Source organism: Acanthisitta chloris, unplaced genomic scaffold, assembly GCF_000695815.1.
Source record: "Acanthisitta chloris isolate BGI_N310 unplaced genomic scaffold, ASM69581v1 scaffold44205, whole genome shotgun sequence".
Lineage (NCBI taxonomy): Eukaryota > Metazoa > Chordata > Aves > Passeriformes > Acanthisittidae > Acanthisitta > Acanthisitta chloris.
In genome coordinates this window covers 14,250-33,951 of record NW_008672843.1, presented here as the reverse complement: position 1 = coordinate 33,951, position 19,702 = coordinate 14,250, and the positions used below count along the sequence as shown (strand labels likewise).

General features: G+C 38.0%; 1 protein-coding gene across 1 annotated transcript; it reads left to right on the top strand.

Moving 5' to 3' along the window:
* Positions 1–2,334: 2,334 nt before the first annotated feature.
* STXBP3 (syntaxin binding protein 3) lies at positions 2,335–19,397 on the top strand. The gene is made up of 18 exons (XM_009074663.1): positions 2,335–2,376; positions 3,094–3,175; positions 4,656–4,732; positions 5,323–5,401; positions 6,554–6,654; positions 8,659–8,813; positions 9,727–9,817; positions 10,722–10,846; positions 12,250–12,354; positions 12,863–12,920; positions 13,132–13,197; positions 13,633–13,713; positions 14,353–14,491; positions 15,087–15,193; positions 15,620–15,718; positions 16,580–16,665; positions 17,542–17,690; positions 19,281–19,397. Exons 2-18 carry the CDS (start codon positions 3,145–3,147, stop codon positions 19,370–19,372), a joined length of 1,641 nt encoding a protein of 546 aa, XP_009072911.1. The 5' UTR covers positions 2,335–2,376; positions 3,094–3,144; the 3' UTR covers positions 19,373–19,397.
* The last annotated feature ends 305 nt before the right edge of the window (positions 19,398–19,702 follow it).

The window sequence follows — 19,702 nt, the reverse complement described above, 5'->3', positions numbered from 1 at the left end:
TTAGGGGCAGGTTGTGCGGGTGTTTGTCCCCGCGTTTAGGGGCAGGTTGTGCGGGTGTTTGTTACGGAGGGTGAAGTTGTGACTCTGCCCTGCTTTGCTGGGGCTCACAGGGTTTCAGGGAGTGGGAGAAGTTTGGGAAAAGGTATTAATAGCTACCTCGCCCCCAGGGTTAATTGTGCTCAGGTTGTGACTCCCTGAGCTGCTCGGCCAGCCCAGTGACTGGCGCTGAAGTGGGAAGGTCCTTTGCCTTCTCGCCTTTGTTTTCCTGCTCTGCTTCCACCTGCAAGCTCTGATTCACCTGTGCCACTGCAAGACGAACTAGAACAAAGGGAGAAAGAGAAAACAGACTGTCCTTGTCGGTGTCCAGTCCTGTCACCTGTACCCTGAGTCAGATCCCTTTTTTCCACACCTGACCTTTAAAAATCCCCACTTGTGCTGCTCTGCTTGTCCTGTCTTGATCTGTTATTTGTGCCTTTGACTGTAAAGCCAATGTTTTGTCCTGAGATGTTTTAGAGAAGACTTGGACCTTAAGAGGAGGGAATGTGATCAAAGCGCTAGTGTGTCATCAGGGCCTGTAAGGACTTCTGAAAATGGCATTGTCAACGCAGGCAGGACCATGAGGAAACAAGATGACAGTGATGGTGAAGTAGTGTGAATAATAAAGCATTTATGTTGCAAGCTCTGTAAAGAGGAATCTTCTGAACAGAATCTTTTGTTAAGTAACTGGTTACTCTTGTCTTTCTGAGACTACGACGACAGTGAAAACTGATGAACTAAGTTTTAGACATTGTCTGACTCTTTGTTTATGAGTATTGGACAGCCATACACTGCTGGTTTCTAATGTTTCAGCAAATATGTGTCTCTTTGGGTTTTTTTAAGGCTGATTTGTCCAAAAATAGTAGCATCAGTGATGCTTTATGTAGCAGCTTGTGTCAATGTTTACCTTAGTCCTGGTCTGTGAATATGTACAGAAGTTGTACTTGTGGTGTGCATACAAAGCAGGTTGTACCTGTGTTTAGCATGGTGCTGTTAAAACCCTTCTTGCCATTGTGATGGCCCTTTCTGTTAAGTGCAGTTTTAGATTGAATTGAAGCAGAAAAGTTAATTCACCTAAGTTTGTTGTCAGTAATGGGGGCAGGGGCAGCTACCTGAAGTTAGGAGGCAGCAGTTTCTGTGGTTAAAATAATAAAATTAATTATATACAGCATCTCTCTGTATCTGTAAATCAAGTCCTTTTCACAAGAAATTGTCTTTAAATTTTCTTTTACAGCTTTAGTGTTCTAGACCTGTATAATAGGTTCTAACCTAGACAGAGATATCTATACTGATTTTTGTAAATGATTCAGCGTTTCTGCAACTTCAGTTTTTGTAACACTTGCTCACAGTCCTTTCTTCAGGAAGTGTTGTAAACGGGTCATTAACTTTGCCAAGGTGTGGTTTTCGGTTTTTTGTTTGGTTTTTTTTTTTTTTTCCACACAGGGATTTACCGGTCTGCTCTTGCGTCAGGGTTGTGTGTAGTTCTTATCTGCATCGGGAAGTAAAGGTAGAAGAAAATTGCTTTCCTGAACTAATTGAATGTATTCAGACAAGGCAAAATTAGAGAAGGTAGTTAGGATGCGTGGTTGGTGTGGCATTTTTGAGAAAAAAAAGAAAGCCTGGACAAAAATGGAGCACGACTCATAGCTGTGTTGGTGATTAGTTTTGGTGTGTTCAGATTATTTGCTGGAGAGAAATGAGATGATTTTGTGAGCCTGTAAACCAGTATAGTTCAATTATTTGGTTGAAGCAGCTGCTGGCTGAGGGCAAAACAAACAGCAATTGGAATGTTGCAGGGGCAAGTACACTGTGTTGGGTACACTGATAGCTTGGAATAAGGTTTCTTTTCATCGTGGGAGTAAACTGATTTCTGTTTTTAGTTACAGAAATGAGGTTCAAGGCAACTGAGTTACACATTTGTGTGTTCTGGTTCATTTTTTCTGCAAACAAAATGAAGTATTGTAGAAAAAATAATATTTAAGGTTTTGGACACTCAGTTTATTAAAAAGAACTCTCTGTAATGGTAAGGACTAATTCATTGATAAGAGTGTTCTCAGAAAATAGAAGGTTAATAAAATCTTCATGAGGCTAAAGATTTGTTATTACACCCTGTGTACAGACCTGGAAACAGGCAGGGACAGTTTGTGATCAGGAGTTCTGTGGAGGTACTTACCAGTGTGGGTTTTTGAAGTTTTCTTTTTAGGCCTCTAAACATATGAGTCTAAATGGTGAATTATATTTTTTAATAACAATTCAGTTCCTTTAACTGGTAAACTCTTCCTTCTTACAGAGCTAAAATCAGCAGTATTTGATGACTGCAGGAAAGAGGAAGAATGGAAGGTACAGTTTTATTCTACTTTTTGTAAGAATGTTGTGATCACATGATCAAGTAATCTGTATCACCGAGTAGAGAATAAATCAATAGACTTCATGGGTGAAATTATCACTTAAGATTGTTTTCTATCCAAGCAATGGGTTTTAATTTTTGTAACTCGAATCTCTAATACCTAATAAAAAAATCTAAAGGCTGGTATAGGGACAACAAGTGGTGAGTTGTCTCTATTTTTCAATCTTTTTTTTAAATGTTTGGACTTACTGTCTATCTTCACTCTTGTACTTTAATTCAAAATTTGCACTGCTGTGCAGTACGTGTGGATCAGGACTCAGCAGTGTGAGACCTGTTCGAGCTGCTTAAGCTATAAAACAGTTTTAGAATAAGCAAAACTAGCAAGTAAGCTGGAAAGAATTCAAAAGACTTGTGTCAATGCAGAAGCTTTAAAGTACTTTGTAGTAGGAGTGGGGGGACAAGCTACTTGTTTCAGATAGAACTCACCTTTTGAAATCCTGTATATAGGGAGCAGCTTTCTGATGCTCTTTGAAATCGGTTTCCCCCTGCAATGTTACTATATGCAGGTAATGGAAAGATACAGAGTGATAAAATAGACTTTAGCTTCAAATTTCCATGGCAAGTTGTTAAGGATATAACGTGGGTTTACTGTAGCTGACTAATTTATCTAAATACTTGTATGTTTGGTTTTTTTTTTAAAATATATTCAGATAATTCTTTTAGACGATTACACTACTAAATTGCTGTCACTGTGCTGCAAAATGACTGATCTGCTGGCAGAGGGTATCACAGGTAAGCATAATTCTTACCACTGTACAGGTGGTTGTTAAGGATATAACGTGGGTTTACTGTAGCTGACTAATTTATCTAAATACTTGTATGTTTGGTTTTTTTTTTAAAATATATTCAGATAATTCTTTTAGACGATTACACTACTAAATTGCTGTCACTGTGCTGCAAAATGACTGATCTGCTGGCAGAGGGTATCACAGGTAAGCATAATTCTTACCACTGTACAGGTGGTCAGGTGAGATAGAGTAAAACTGATGGTTCACTGGCAACAAGTTGTCTTAATTTGGTTGATGAGGAGAAGTAACTATGGGATATTAGATTAGTAGACTTTGGTGCAGTAATTACCCAATTGTGACTTTTTTAATTGAAAAAACAAATATTTTTCTGCCTAGAAGCTCAAATCCATTTTAAAAATATTTTGCTTCTTAACATTGCTGTAAGGGTTTGTTTGGTTGGGTTTTTTTTTGGTGGTGTGCTTTTACTCTTTTTTGGTTGGTTGGTGTGGTGGTTTTTGGTTTTGGGATTTTGATTTCTTTTTGTGTGTATGTGTTTTTGGTGGGGGAGTGGATGTTTGTTTGCTGATGCCTGTTTTAAATTGAAATGAATGCACAAAATGTAAATGATGTAGTATTTAATTAGTTTTGGGTCTTGATTTTTAGAAATGCTTTTGTAAGAGGTCGTTGTTTAGACTTGGTTATTTTTTCCACAAGTAGCTTATTCTTTGGGAGAAACTTTGAGAATGTATCTTCATCAATAAGCAACCTTTCTACTTTTAGTGAATACACTGCCAAAAAGAACCTGTCTTTCCACATCCAGATGTCTAACACTTCTTATCTTCCTTGTTCCTCCCCCACTAAATTACTGAGCCACAAGAATCTCTGCGTTCTCAAGCTCGTGTACTGCAACACTATACAGTAATGACTTTATTAAACAGAAAAACAAGAGCTGAGTGAAGCTGATTTGCTGAAAATGTCTAATTTGTGCCTGCAATTATACTGAAACAGAGTAACTGCGCAGGAAGTAGGCAAACAAAGGACAGAAGAGGCTGTAGTCCAAAATGATGCCCTGCATAGTTTCACTCTCCTTCTCCTTCAGAGTGCTGGAAAAGGACCATCTTGGCAAGGGAGTTCTCTTGCAAGACAGTTCATACTGGGCCCCATGGTTTGAGCATGTTTGCATTGCCAATACCTTTCTCCATGAGGGCAAAACTCTGCTCCTGTAGAACAGCCAGGACTAACTTAGTCCTACAACTTCAGCCGACATTCATTAAAGAAGTCTTGTGCAGCTTTCTGTATTTAAAATAACAAATAAGCAAATCAAGGTTCTCTTGGCAGAAGATAGGTCTTTGCCTCTAATACTGTGGACAGGTTGATTGCTGTTACTTGATTTTTAGCAATTTTATGCTAAAATATCTACAGTGCTTTCTTTAAAGATGCATAACACTCTTAGTTATAAAAATGTGATATTTCTTACTTTGTAGTGGTGGAGAATGTGTACAAACGCCGCGAGCCTGTCCCACACATGAAGGCAATATATTTAATAACTCCCACCAAGAAGGTTAGTATTCTAAAGAAAGTGTGGCAAGATCTTGAGAAAAAACAACCTTATTTTCAAATGTTTGCTGACTGTGTACAGCTGTGTTGTACTTCTGTGATATTCCTCTGTGTGATGCTTCATTTCCCATAACATAAAGATGATGCAGTGCCAGTATAGAGTGCTGTAAACTTGTACCTTGTGATCAGTGGAGGCACAGTTTGATTGCTTAACTATTGTAACCTCACTGAAAGAGATGTTGTATTACATAATGATACAGTATATGGAAAAATAGAGATTACCATTACTTCCCAAAAATTTTTGACGGAATAAATCTCAGCACTGTTATAGTTAGAAAATTACTCAAGTACCCTGATTGATCTGCTTCCCAGAGTGATCTTGGTGTGTGACTGACCATCTGTAACTGTTTGTTTGTTATTCTTTGTCTGGAATAATCTTCAGTTTAAGTGTTTTCTTATATGTTGATTTGCAGTATTCCTAAGTGAGACTTGGTAATAGGGCAGGAGGAGAGGAGGGATAAGCTTTGTCTGGTATGTGAAGAAAGCCAAAACACTATGATGACTTTTTTGTTCTTATTTTTCCTACCCTGTAAGTCTGTAGATGGACTTATTGATGACTTCATCACTAAATCATCCAGCAGATACAAAGCAGCATATGTGTATTTCACTGACTGTAAGTAAGCTGTTGTGTTCTAGTTTGATAACTTTATGTAGGTGTAGTAAGCTCCTCAATTCTCTTTCCCATAGTTCAGCTAGCATGAAATGTTTGGGTCTCGTTTCTTGTGAGAAGATTTGAGATTTAAGTCATTGACCATATATATTTGGGTTGCCAGGTTGTGGTCACTATGTTGTGTGACAATAGTAATGGCTTTCACAATTGCCAAACAGTCTTCATGGTTCCCCACCTCAGCTTTTGGTTTAGGTGTAATGTAGTTTTATTTTTAAGTACTCCAGCCTTCTCCTATGCTGGAGGGTATGGAGGAAGACAGTTCAAATAAAGTTATGTATTTCTATATAAACAAAGTAGTCAGTCAGCATGACTGAAATGGCCTGTAAGAAGGGAAAACAGAAATTCCAATGTGCTGCTGAAGACAGGCTGAATTGTGGCTGTCATTTTGGATGTTTGCTGATGGTGTATATCTGCTACTGAATGTTCTCAGAGCAGTTATCAAATTGCTATCAAAATCTGTTGGTTTCTTGTTTCATTTTGTGCTAATGCAGCAATTATTGTTCTGCAAAAGTACTGCTATCTTGCTATCAGTTCCTTGGTTGCAAATGGGCAAGCTTTCACTTCGAATACTTGCCAAAAGTTTTCTTGTTGAGAGGAATAGCTCCTGAGTTAGAGAAAGAGTTCTGTCACTTCTGTGTTGCATTCATGTCATCCAAGTCTTCCTTAAATTCAGTTTCAAGAATGGGATTCAGTGTAGCATGGAAGTGTAGTGGAACACGTTTGAGCTCTGTAGTTCCATGGTTTTGTGTTTTGCTGTTGGATATATACACATTATTTCTCCTTTTAACCTTGTTTGTAGCTTGAGAAATGAGAAGAAATAGCAGAAACGTTTGTTTTGGTAAAATCAACAGCCTTGTCTGTTATGGTGAAGCTAGTCAAAACAGACCAGTGGTGTTCCTCAAAAAAAGTCTCAGGCACAAAATGTTGATTATACTTTGTCTTTCACCTTAAGAAGAGTTGGCAACTGTTTTTGTATGTTATGGTTAATTGGTTCTTAATTTAAAGTTGCCTGTTCTGAATACTGTAAGCTTATGATTGAGTTGAGAGCTGGAATACACACAAATGATTTATACTTAGAATCTTGTTTTTCCCTAGTTTGCCCTGACAACCTCTTCAATAAAATTAAGTCCTCGTGTGCTAAATCAATAAGGAGATGCAAGGAGATCAACATTTCCTTCTTCCCTTATGAGTCTCAGGTAAGTTAGTTCTTCATTTGAGCAGCAAAAAATAGTCTGGAGGATTATTTTGAAGTGTTGCTGACCTCCTAGAAAACAAGTAGGATGTAGCTTTTTACTGATGAACTGTATGTGAAACCTCTTGCCATCTTGGCACATTGCCAGTGCTTGCCTGTGCATTTCAGCTGAAAACAAATGTTCCGGTACTCAAAGGTTTGCTCCTTGCACTTGACCTCTTTGGAAGACTTAGAGTCAGTTGCAGTAGGGAGGTTAGAGAAGGAATCTATTCCCTGAGAGAAGGCAAGTGTTCTGGCTTGTCTTTAGTTTGTTACTGTATATACTGAGGTGTTACTTTGTGAGACTGAGTAGGTTGGTGGGTAGGAGTAAGTAGGACTAACTATTTGGTGAAAATCAAAGAAGAACAAATGGATTAGGAGAACTGAAGGGGAGGGGGAACAAAACAAAAGCCTTGCCAAAAGAGGGAAACAAAAACTACCACAACTTGACAAACTTTTCATTGAGAAAACATGGAAATCTCTTTTCTCAATTAAAAATCCGAGACCACCAAAGGAAACCAGTGAGTGGCTCCATGTTCAGCCACACAGTGGATATTGTGTTGATAAATAATTTGTTGCTCATGTTCTTCATCAGACACACAAGGCTGAAATGAGAACTGATACAGTGAAGCCCCAAGTCCCTGTCCACTACTGGGAATTGTTGAACTAATGGTGAAGGTTTCCCACATGAAATGTTAGGAACATAATCAAGGTTCAGAACTCTTACGTACACCAAGTGGCAGATGAGTATGGGAGAGGTTGCTGCTAGCCATGTCTCACTGTGATGCAATTTTTGAGTTTGAAGACACACTCCTTTTTATTACAAATTTTTATTATTTAGATTAAGAAGCCATGAGAGAATAATTAGTGTAATGGCTTGTTTGTTTGTTTTCCAGTGAGGTTGATGTTGCCAAATTTTGTTTCAAACTGTTTTTGGGAGCTCTGCTGAAGCTGCTCTTCAGAAAGTTTTGGAGCATTCCCTACTAAATAAGGCATATGAAAATTTTGTGGTCCTGGTTCTCTGGGGACTCACTGTGAAAGCAGAAATTGGGAGACTACTTTTCTGAAGTTAAAAATAAGCAGCACTTAGGTTGAGCTGCACTGTGCTTGTCTATGGTGTAGCTTTGTAATCTTGGTATTTTGGGTTGTGAGACTGTTTTGAATCCTTAGCAAGGGAACAGTGTGAACTGGTTTGCTTGCTCTCTGGTTGTGAGACTGTTTTGAATCCTTAGCAAAGGAACAGTGTGAACTGGTTTGCCTGCTCTCTGAGGTGCTGACAGTAAATAACCAGGCTGAGCTCTGGGCAAAGTCCGGGTGATTATTGGAATGAAGCAAACATCTTTATCTGGATGGACCTTCTTCTTTGGCTCTGTAGTTGCAGAGTCTAGCTAAAGCTGGGGAAAATTAATTTACTGACAATGGGATTGTTTCCATGTTTGCAGTCCATTTGGGAAGCTGTTGAAAAAGCTTTTCTTCTCTGTAGGACTAAACTTCTTTTATCAAAGTTTAATGCATTTAAAGGATTTCGATTACTGAAGGTGAAATCTTCATATAAGAAGCAGATACAATATGTAAAATTTTATTTTAAACAAATTTAGCCTTGATGCCTTCTATGATCATTCTGCTGTTGCATTGTATGGCTCTGTACAAGACGGTGGGGGGTATTTAATTCTTCCTGTCTCTCTCCCTTCCCTCCATCAGAACAGACAGTAAGTGATTAAAAAATAGAGTAATTGACATAGGGAAGGAGTGTATTAAGGAAAAAGAGTGTGAGAACAAGAAGCAGATGAGCCCAACAGAGCAGGGAAGGAAGAATGAAGTCAGGGTTTGGTTTTTTTCTTAAGTATCTTCTGTATAACTTTTTGTCACAGCATATAGTTATAAAGTATTAGCAATTTTTTTATCATATATTTTAGAAGAGTACAGTTTCAGCTTTTTTTTACTTTTCCATTGTTTGTGCTTCGCATAGGTGTTTACTCTCAATGTCCCAGATGCATTCTACCGCTGTTATAGCCCAACTCTGGAAAAGTCAAAGGATAAAGACACTGTAATGCAAGTAATGGCTGAACAAATAGTTACCTTATGTGCCACACTGGAGGAGAATCCAGGAGTACGGTATAAAAGGTGGGGAAAAATCAGTGTTTTGTACTGTAATTGCTTTGATTTCTAGGGCTTGCCATGTTGTTTGGTCATAGCTTGAGGCTGCAGCATAGTTTGTTTTTGTTTTTAATTGTGGATTAATTCTTTTTAATCCACAGCTCTGAAGTGTGGAATGATAGGAATTTGTGAAGTGTAGTTAGAGGAGTGAGCTATTTCTCTGTGTACGTTTGTATAACAGTACTTGCTCTACCCTGTTGTGTTCTGCACTGCTTGTTTCATGTTTGGTCAGTAGGATGACACTAATGTGCAGCATTCTTGTATACCCCATGCATAATCCTCTAACAAAACTGCTGCTGTTGTTAGATTTGCAGCTCTGCTTGGCATCAAGGAATTCATAAATTGCTGTGGCAGGTGGGATCAGGATTTCTTGTAGAGATGTCTAGAAGAATGCATCTTTTGAGCTTTGAAAGGGAGTACAGATTAGTATCTTTAGTCAAAGTAGGAATCTGAAATTGTGTTCCTGAACTTCATTCTGTGGTGTAATGTGAAGTGGTACCTTATTCTCTGCAAAGGTAATGGTGAAATAACTGCTTGACTGGGGTCTCTGCAAAGGTAATGGTGAAATAACTGGGGGTTTTTTCCTTCTTTCTCTTTTTCTTTTGTCTTTCTCATTTCCCCCCCTATGAGTGAGACTGGGCTATATGCCAGCTCATGTCAGTCTTTTGGCTGAAGCTGTTGCTACTGTGTGAATTACCTGAAGCAAAGAGTGGAATCGTAATGTAAAAGTGAAAGTGTGTTGGAAATACTTAGAATGGAGTTCAGAAATTGCTTGTGAAACCAGAGGATGAATCTAGGGAGTTCTTTCTGTTTAAAGGTAGCATTTTAGTGTTCTGATGAAGAAACTGAAGTTATTTTTGCATGCTTCCTTTTTTCCCAGCGGACCATCTGATAGAGCCTGCAAACTTGCACAGCTTGTTGAAAGAAATCTTGAAAACTACTACAAAACAGATGAGAAAAGCCAAATAAAGGTAGAAAGTGAAGTAAAAGATGTTTCTTTCTTTTTATATAAGTCTGGGGAAAAAAAGTCATCTTTGGAATATGCTTTGACAATAGGTTCTACAAGCCCAGATTTTAGTTGTTTTTGTGTATGAAAGCAACTTAGAGGTAGTAACTGATACAGTACATCTGTACCTAAGAAAATAAAATTTGAGTGATCCAACTCATTAGGAGATGATACAAACCTGAAGGCAAGTGGATAAACTTTGCTTTAATATTGCCTTCCATAAGGCCATGAGCAGAAAGGACTTCAGTACAGAACTGATGTCTCCCCTGAAAGGATCTATTATCCACAGAGATCCAGCTGTTCACGTAAATAAGGTTCTTGATCTGTCACTGCAGCTCATGGCTGTTTGGGGCAGCTGCTTCATCACAGAAGTATGGGGTGAACCATTCTGACTTGGTGACTGCAGTCTGCTAGAGAAATATATGTACCTGCTGCTACAGCCACATGGCTAAACCCCAAACCCAAAACTTCCAGTTGAATGCTTGGAGATGATTTTTTTCAGTAATGCCACACAGTATGGATCGTCTGCCCTGAAATACAAACAGTGCAGTTATATATGACACGTCAGTGGGTGGCCTTTTTTCTTCTGTTTCATTTTTCCTTTACACTTTTTGTTCATTAGATGAAGAAAATTCAGGTTACCAAATGCATTGCAAGGGGCTGAGAACATTGCTGTAAAATTAGTATCTAAAACCATTGTATGTAATTTAAAGGTTTGTTTCTATTAATCTGGATAATCACTTGGGCCATACTTCAGCTTTTTTCAGTTATCTTTCACAAAATATCTGCAGTGCTGTAGCTTAGTGTGAATAGATTTGACATGCATTAAGTATGTACTGTATGTCTTTGTTTCTTTGATGGCTTTCTAGGCTAAAACTCACTCCCAGCTCATCATCATTGATCGTGCCTTTGACCCAGTATCAACTGTACTGCATGAACTCACCTTCCAGGCAATGGCATATGATCTGCTACCCATTGAAAATGATACTTACAAGCAAGTACTTTTGAAAAAAATCTAAATATTTTATTCTTGATTATAGAATCTCTGGAATTGTTTAGCTGAATTGCACCATGGTGGTATTAGCTGCTTATATTATGTAATCTTTACTTCATTTATTAGTCCTTCCTCTTGGATTTGTAACTTCCTCTCCAATACCCCCATTGAGCTGAGATTAGATAGGATCTAATTGGCATTTTTACTAGGTTTTGAGTCTAACAAACTGCATTTTTTTAAAAACCAAGAGCTTAGTACTAGTGTTGAAGCAGAACCTTGGTACTGCACGTTGAGGTTTGCTAGATTTTCTCTCATATTCTCAACCTCCTTGGCCTAACAAGACAAACAAGATCACTGGTTGAATACTGAGGAAAAGCTTGGTTATTTCTCAGGAACGCTCAGTCCTACAGCTCCAGTCATTTAATTTGTGCAGTTGTTAAAATGTACATATTTCTGTTCTAAATGCACGTTTAAGTAAGCCGTGTTGGACTGTTTGGAATAGTGTGACATGATTTGCATAAGGTGCATACTTTGCTGTCGGATTGTTCTGACACCAGAGATTTTGGTAGGACTTTGGTTTCTGGTGCCCCACTACAGCAAATGAGCCCTGATGGCCTCACTGTTTAGTCAGGCATACAGGAATGTGTGTCGTTGGCTAGAAGCATTGAGCAAACATTTTGATCGAAAGTGTGGAGTTCTGTGAATCTCAGACTTGCTGGATATGAAGATGTAACACAGTATGTTTTCTAGGTAGTCATGATCTGAATTTCACAAATAATCTGGTAAATTTTTTTTTCTGTTTTGCTGCTTGCTGGCCATATCCACTGTGTGAGTTTCTGTAGATGTGGAAGTGTTCTGTAGCATAATGGCTGTCTTGCTTTATAAGCTTATTGCTATTTGTGGTCAAGTAATAGCTGCCCTGTAATGCTATGAAGCATGTTTCTTGTGTTTTTGAAGTCATTTGTCCTGCTTAGTCTGTGTTGTTGGTGAATGGGACTTCGTTTTCCTTCAGTTGTAAAATGTCTTAGAGCACACACAAAAAGCTGCACTTTGCCACTGCAGTGTGTGTTACTTTGTGCACTTTGTGTTTAAAGCCAAAAGGAAGTTGATGTTGGAAGCTGAAGAGAAATTGAGGTGCATGTAAATGCTTGATTAAAACTCTAATTACGTTAGTTTAAGAGAATGTCCAGAAACTATTGCCCCAAAGAATCATTCTAAAATTCATCTGCTGCTTGTGTGTTCAAATTACATTGTATTGAGTTTGGCTTATAAATTAAAACCTTTGTATGTTAATGCTATTACCATTTATGTTGCTTAAACTGTAACAAATAGTGCTGTAATAAGTGGTGAGAATTGTGGGGAAACCCAAAAGAACCAAATAACTGTGAATTTTCTCTTGGAAGATTCAAAACAGAAGGATCTGCTGGGAAGGAACGCGAGGCAGTTTTGGAGGAAGACGATGACCTCTGGGTGAAGATGCGGCACAAACATATCGCAGATGTGATAGAGTATGTGAATAAATTACAAAGCCACTTGTTTGAAAAGTTGCTTTGAGAGGGAAGGGATTTGAGCTGTTCAGTAGGAACACAGGCAGTAGTGAAGATGGTTTGCAATATAGACTGTTTCGCTCAGTAATCAATGCCAGGAATAAAACGTCCTTCAAAAATACAGTATGTACCAAGGTGTGCAGTTGTACTAATGCTACTTACTGTTTTTGAGGAAAATGGAAATAAATTAATTTCCTGGGAAGTATTTTGAAATAGTTTAAATCTGAAGGGGTTATTTTTGTGAAGTGCTAGCCAAAATACATCAAATGACATTATGCAGATATCATAAACAGAATGTTTAACTTCGGTTTCCTTTGTCAAAAATCACTCTCTTCTCTCTAGGAGACCTGTATTTGTGGCTTTTACTTTGATTTAGAAGTTCTCATTGCACAGTTCTTGTAAGATCTTAAGGTTTAAGAACTCAGGTGCTGTTGCATTTGATTATTTTCCATATTTTTTTTCCCCTCAGGGAACTACCAAAACTTTTGAAAGAAATTTCATCAAAGAAAAAAGAAGCAGATGGAAAAGTAAGTGGTTTAAATTAAACTATTGTTGTTTTTCCTGGTAATGTAGTTATTTACAGCTGATCAGATCCATGTAATTTATGGATGTATTACAGAAATTGAAGCTTTTCCCAACTGGAATTTTCGGAGGTCGTGGGGGAAGCAAGACAGGAAGGGAAATAAGCGTGTCACTTATTGAGGGGACAAAGTTTTAACTTGTGTCATTTCTTCACAGTTAACACTGTCTGCTCTGTCCCAGTTAATGAAAAAGATGCCACAGTATCGTAAAGAGATTAGTAAGGTAAGGGATCTTTTGTAGTTAGACCTTCTCTGTACAGAGTTCTGTGCACTTTATTTTCCATGTTACTGAAGTCTAGTTTTATGCTGTCATTTTCCTGTGAAGTGTGCTGTGTAGCTGTTCTCCAAGCTAATATGTTCACCTGCTGTATAGTTTTCAGAGGAAAATGTGTTTGCAGGTGTTTCATTTTGCTGTGTAAAATCCCTTAAATGCTCTGATGATTGAAGATAGCATCAAAGTTTAATGTTTCAAGAGGTATTACTGGGGTCAATCTCTAAGTGAAGGGTAAAACACAGGAAATGCATGTTGGTACTGAAGGATAGTTGAAGGATTGAGTCTTGTAACCAGTAAAAATTATTGATATGTTTAAAAAAAACCTTAGAACTGGCAAGTTATTGCAGCTTGTGATTTTCTTGGGATTTTGCTTGTTTCTTACAGCAAGTTGTTCATCTTAACATAGCAGAAGATTGCATGAGCAAGTTCAAATCTAACATAGAAAGGCTCTGTAAAATTGAACAGGTATGTTGAAAAAACCCAGAAACCAAACAACAACTTCCTGCAAGTAAAACTTTTTAGTTTGCAGGAACAGAGGCTTGTTTTTCACTGTGTCTGTAGCAGCTTGTTTTTTTCGTTGTTGTCAGTTGTTGTCATTTTTTGACGTAGTAGTATGGAAGGTAAGTGAGAAAACAAGGCTTTTAATCTGCCAGTAAAGGATGTGTTTCTAGAGGGCTTTGGGGGGTTTTTTGTGTTTAATCTGGCTGATTTGTATAAGGATCATCTTTGTTTTTTTTGTTCAAAACTCCTATGAAGTTGCCTTACTGTGTTGTGCAGAGGGAAACCCTTTTTAAAATGTTTGGGAAAAGCACCCGTTAGGCTGAGGCATTACGTTGTACTACTAATCTCAAGTTAAAAACTATATATTTGTAAGAGTTGTAGATATCAAATAGTTTGTCTAAGAGTATTATGTAGTGTTATTATAGTGCTGCAACTTTTGAAGTGAGTGTCAGATTTGTCACACTGAGTTTTAATTGATGCAGCTTGTTTTCTGAAACCTATGGTTTCATAACAATGCATTTCAAAACACGAAGCAATGTTGTTTTTAATGTCTGCTCTCTAAAACCATGGTGTGAGTTTGTTTGTTTGCTTGTATTACTTTAGGACTTGGCTCTTGGAACTGATGCCGAAGGTCAAAAAGTGAAAGACTCTATGAGGGTCCTCCTTCCAGTTCTGCTCAACAAAAGTCATGAGAGCTATGACAAAATTAGAGCTATTCTCCTGTATATCTTTAGCACAAATGGTATGATTGTTTGACCTTTTTTTTTTTCTCAGTGCTATGAGCTTGAACTCAAGTTTTACCACAGTCCAGTGGTTTTAGTTAATGTAAGTCTCTGTATTGGAGTTGATGGGCAGGTTTGAAAGAAATACTGTCCATCCTCTGTAGCTTTTCCCAAATTAGTAGCAAAGAGAATATTGATAAAGAGTTAAGATACATAATTCAAGTGCAGATTCATACGGTGGTTTAGTATCATTCCTATTCTTGTGTGTGCAGGAGTTTATTTTCTTCTTTTCACATAGTATTGAAACTGTAAAATGTGGAGCTCCATGTCCATCACAATGGAAGAATTAAGTCAGTGGGGAAGAATTTATCATAGAGGAGGGAACTGATAGAGTATTGGTCTGAGTAATCTGTAACAAAACTAAGTTTTGGTCTCAATATGGACCATTAAACAAAATTTTATCTAAAATATAGAATTACTTTAAGTTTAAGTTTAAACTGGCCACACAAAACAAACAAATTCCTGCAGTAATTAACAACTCAGAATGTGTGAGACAAAATTGGCCTTACTCACAGTCACTTGGTAATTAAGTTGTCTGTTTTCTGTATATTGAAGGTACTACCCAGGAGAACTTGGACAAGCTGATCCAGAATGTACAAATAGAAAGTGATAGTGATATGATAAAAAATTGGAAATACCTTGACGTTCCTGTTATCTCTTCAGTAAGAATGTATTTACTTATTTCATGATTTCCTACCACCCAAGCACTTGTCTACATCTTTTCAGCAACTCTTGGCAGTATTATCCAGGTCTGTTTTTGGAAGTAGGCAATTCCTGTTTTTATAATGTGATTAAGTGGTACATTCTTTGAAAATTATTCATGTTAATTGTTTAAAGTAAGATACCCATAACATTCCCTCTAAAATCATCAGTGACTTGAGCTAGTTGGTTTTGGAAGGTCTGTTCCTTGTCTCTGAAGTTAGTGTCTCTAGTGTATCCTGAATTCTAGAGGTATTAATTGATGTTCTTTGTCATTATTACTATTTCTTTAAAATTTCTTAGTGATCCTCTCTCCTCCTGCTACTGGCTGAGCTCTCAAAACTCCAAATTCACTGTATAATGCAACCATGTTTTGAAAATCTTTTCAGTCTGCAGCTCAGCAGTATCAATACCCCAGAAGGGACCGTTCTTCAGAAGAAACCTTTCAGCTTTCTAGGTGGACACCTGTTATCAAAGACATTATGCAGGTAAATTTGACCAACTAATTAATTGCTGGTGCAGTGCAGAAATTTACTTGAGTGAGCAGTTATAGCCAGTCATTTGAATTGACAGTATTTTGAGTTTCTTTTGTTAAATACATCTGTTGAGCAAAGCTATCATTTCTAGTCTGTCTGTAATACAGAACATAAGAATGTGATGTGTTAGGAATGTTCATTATTAGAGATCATTTTAGGGGTGAAGCAAATGAAAGTAAAAACAAACAGTCCCTTAGAACAACTTGTCCTGTCATTGGCAGTGTTTAGTGTAATTGAAGAGCTGTATTTTTTTATTCCCTCTGATGGGTCTTTAAACTGCAATTCAAACCTAAACTGTAGTGGGGCAGAGGCTGGAAGAATGTTACTTGGCAGAAGTGTTATTTGCTTTGTGCTTAAACCTCTTCCTAAGCATCAGTCAGTGACTGATGTCAGTCAGGACAGCGAGTTTTCTAGACCTTTAGTCTGACCCAGTGCTGTCATTCATAGATTCTTGGTGGCTTTCCCAGGTCCATTTGTGTCTTCAGGCGACCCTGACTTGTCTCATATACTCCTGTAGTGAAATTAAATATGTGAGAGTCCTTACAGGTGAAAAGCTGTTATTGAAATCTGAAGAGTTAATATTTTATAAAGTACATGTACTCCCAAATATCTGCGATACACAAAAGACTTGTAATCAACTTTAGCATTATGTGGTCTAGCACTTTCTTCATAGGAGTGTTGTTCATGAGATGCTATTTGCAATTATTTCTTCTAAGTTGCATGGGTTGGCATTGAATCCCAGTTAGACTTTGTTACTGAGAGCTGAAATTTGATGGGATTTAGGTCTACCTGGGTCTTTGTTTTGCCCTACAGGACGCTATAGAAAACAAACTAGATTCAAAAGACTGGCCTTATAGTTCCCGGTGTCCTCCCACCTGGAATGGCTCAGGAGCAGTAAGGTAAATTGTTTCATATCCTGAAACCTGATTTACCTATGTTTTAGTATTTTTGTCATGTACATTCTGAAGCACTATCGAGTGTACTTACTGTGTGGAGAGAGAACATACGTAAGGTCATGTTAATGTGTCAAGCCTGTATTTTTATTTCCTCTAAAACAGACTGAACTTAGGTCTTATTTTAATGATACAGAGCCTTAGAAAAGTAGTTGTGTTACATCCACTGCTAACCCAATTGTTGGTGTATCATTAGGTTCCTGGATGTGCACTGTGGTAATAAGTGCAAGTGAACAGTAGAGCAAATCCCTGCACATTGTAACTTGATCTGTCTCACAGGCTGGTGAAATGTGGGAATCTTTTAGGTACTGTAGCAAAGAGTTGAGAGCTGCAGATTATTTAATCTGAGTCTGCAATTACTCTGTGTGCTAGAAGGACATTGAAGAGCTTTGTGTTGTATTTTCCCCCTGTCTGAATCTTATTTGATAACAACCAGATATTTTCTTTAGACTTTCTGCTCAGGTTTGGAGACTAAAAAACCTGAGACTCTAACTTTTTCAAATGAAACTCCCATGAAAAATGCCACTGGAGTTGATAACATGCAGAATTAAGCTGCTTGGTCTAAGTCCTTGCTGTGTGAGCTGTGTGTGCAACAAGTTGTTTGTTTTGCATTTATTCTTCCCCATGTGATAACTGAGCAGTTTGAGTTGTGCTAACTTGATGCTATTAAAACTCTTTTAATGACCAATTTATCAAAATACTGCTATGTAAGTATAATCAAACCATCAACTGCATGGCAGAAATCGTTACCCCTTCAGTGTGTAATTTTTACCAGTTAATCAGGGGAGCTGTACAGGTGTCACCCTGTGCCATGTTTTGCAGTGCACGGCAGAAACCTCGAGCGAGTTACCGAGAGGAGCGCAAGCGCAGTGCCAGGCTCATCCTCTTCGTCATTGGGGGCATTACATACTCCGAGATGCGAAGTGCTTATGAGGTGTCTGAAGCCTACAAGTCCTGTGAAGTTATTATTGGTAAGCTTTTCCTGGAAAAAGGCTGGCTCTGGAAAACATAAGGATGATTTTAGCTTCCCTATGTTGGTTCACTACACTACTACTATAGCCAGTGTATTTCTCAAAACTGTGCACTTAGGAGCATCTTATCAGTTTATCTGGACTGCTCAATGTTTGGAGGGGTTTTTGCAATAAGATTAAGGACAAAAAAAGTATAATTATACTCTATGGATGAATCATCTTGAATTATGTCAGAGAAGTATGTTGATATAGAGCCAAAAAAGGATTTAAACAGGCCTCGATTTCCTTGCATTAGTTTCCTCACAACTTTTGCATCTGCCTGTGCTTTACCTTCGATGACTCCTGCTACTCTCATTGCTTTTGGATGTAGTATGATACATCAAAACAGAACCTTAACAAAGACCTATATCCATCTGCAGGGGCAGCTGGTGTCTGGGTGCAGGTCATCTGCAGCATTCTAAATTGCTTGAGATGTCTCTGTCTGGCAATGAAATTTAGTCTTGAGTTTCAGAAAGGATTGAATCTATCCACCGTGATTGAATAAATACTCTTCCCTGAAACAATGACAATCATGATTCCGAGAGTCTGCTACCTCAAAATAGTCGGGGTGTTTTAGGTGTGTGATTGGTTTTTAAGTTTATTTTCTGTTTGCTGGTTTCATTGTGGTACTTGAAGTAGGTTTAATGCTGAGACTTGTTTACAAAGCCTTGTTTAGGTCACTCTCACTGTGGTATCTGGCACTCACCATAGCACCATCTTCTCTTTGGTTTAGAGATGGTTCCTGTAGTTTTGTTTGTAATCGCCATTTCTGGTGAAAGGTGATAGTTGCAAATTTCCCCATGGCTTACTGCAAGATTAAAATTTTGTTGTGTTACTGCTTTAGAACTCAAGGACTATTAGCACATTCAGAGTGACACTGCTAAAACCAAAGGTTCTAGCCAGCTGTAATCTGAAACAGTTAAGTATTGCCTTTAGAGCTCTAGTGTAACCCTTCAGGGCAGAAGTTAAAGTGTCACTCTATGAGAATTAGGGAGGTAGTTGTGCACTCCTGAAGTATAATAAGGATTTTCTTTGCTGCTCAAGGCTTGGAACTTGTTACAGATCTTTCAAGGAAATGTTGGTCAGTAAAAGCGAATTTTCTGTAACTGGTATTTCTGTGGAAAACTACTGTTGGTAATAATCTTTAATCCAGATAGTTTCATGATTCTAGGATAAAGCCTGTCATTAACTCACCCTCTCACAGAACAGGCAGATTTCTTGCAGGGGAGGGACAGTTGAATACAGCAGCAGTGGCCCAGGTTCAAGGCTGTGTTTCCAACAGGGCAGAGCAAGACTTGAAACTTGTATTGAAAGTAAAAGTCCTAATCTGGATGTCTGAGTGTGTGGAACAGGGACATTGTCTACCTAATGGTGACACTGCTATTTATATGATGATGCTTTCTATGAAAACCTATGATCATGTTTTGAACTGTTAAGCTTGTCAGTTTTCCAGGGACAGGAAAAACCACTGGCATGTAACTGATGTTTTAAAGAGGGAATGTCAAAGTCAGAACTTGACTGACACAGTTAATACTTATGTTCTTTTGTCAGGTTCTACTCATATTTTGACACCTAGAAGACTACTGGATGAAGTGAAGAGCCTTAGTAAACCCAAGGATATGGTCTGCATTAAGGATGAATAGATATGGTGATGTTTATGATGCATTAAAAAGACATAGTATGTACATATTCTTATGGAATTGCATTTTCTAAATAGTACACCAGGGTACTACATGGTTCTGAGTGATGGAAAGTCGTGATTTAAATTTGCTGCTTTTTTGGTGTGTAGAAGGCACAGGGAGTTTAAAAATGATCAGCTGTTTCATCGGTTGTATTTAGTATTACACTGGAAGTGCTTTTTCTAAAGGGCATGTTTGTTCCTAGCAAGTAGTGCTAAAACTGGAATTGGCTTTGAGACCTGTGAAACCTTTCTATACTAGGGTTTATTTCTAAAAATGACTGAATTAAGAAGG

Excerpts from the sequence above, each read along its gene's own strand:
- STXBP3 (XM_009074663.1), top strand. The coding sequence starts at position 3,145 with ATGACTGATCTGCTGGCAGAGGGTATCACAG. Across the intron at positions 12,355-12,862 it reads CATATCGCAGATGTGATAGA|GGAACTACCAAAACTTTTGA; the intron begins GTATGTGAATAA and ends TTTTCCCCTCAG. Across the intron at positions 15,719-16,579 it reads TTATCAAAGACATTATGCAG|GACGCTATAGAAAACAAACT; the intron begins GTAAATTTGACC and ends TTTGCCCTACAG.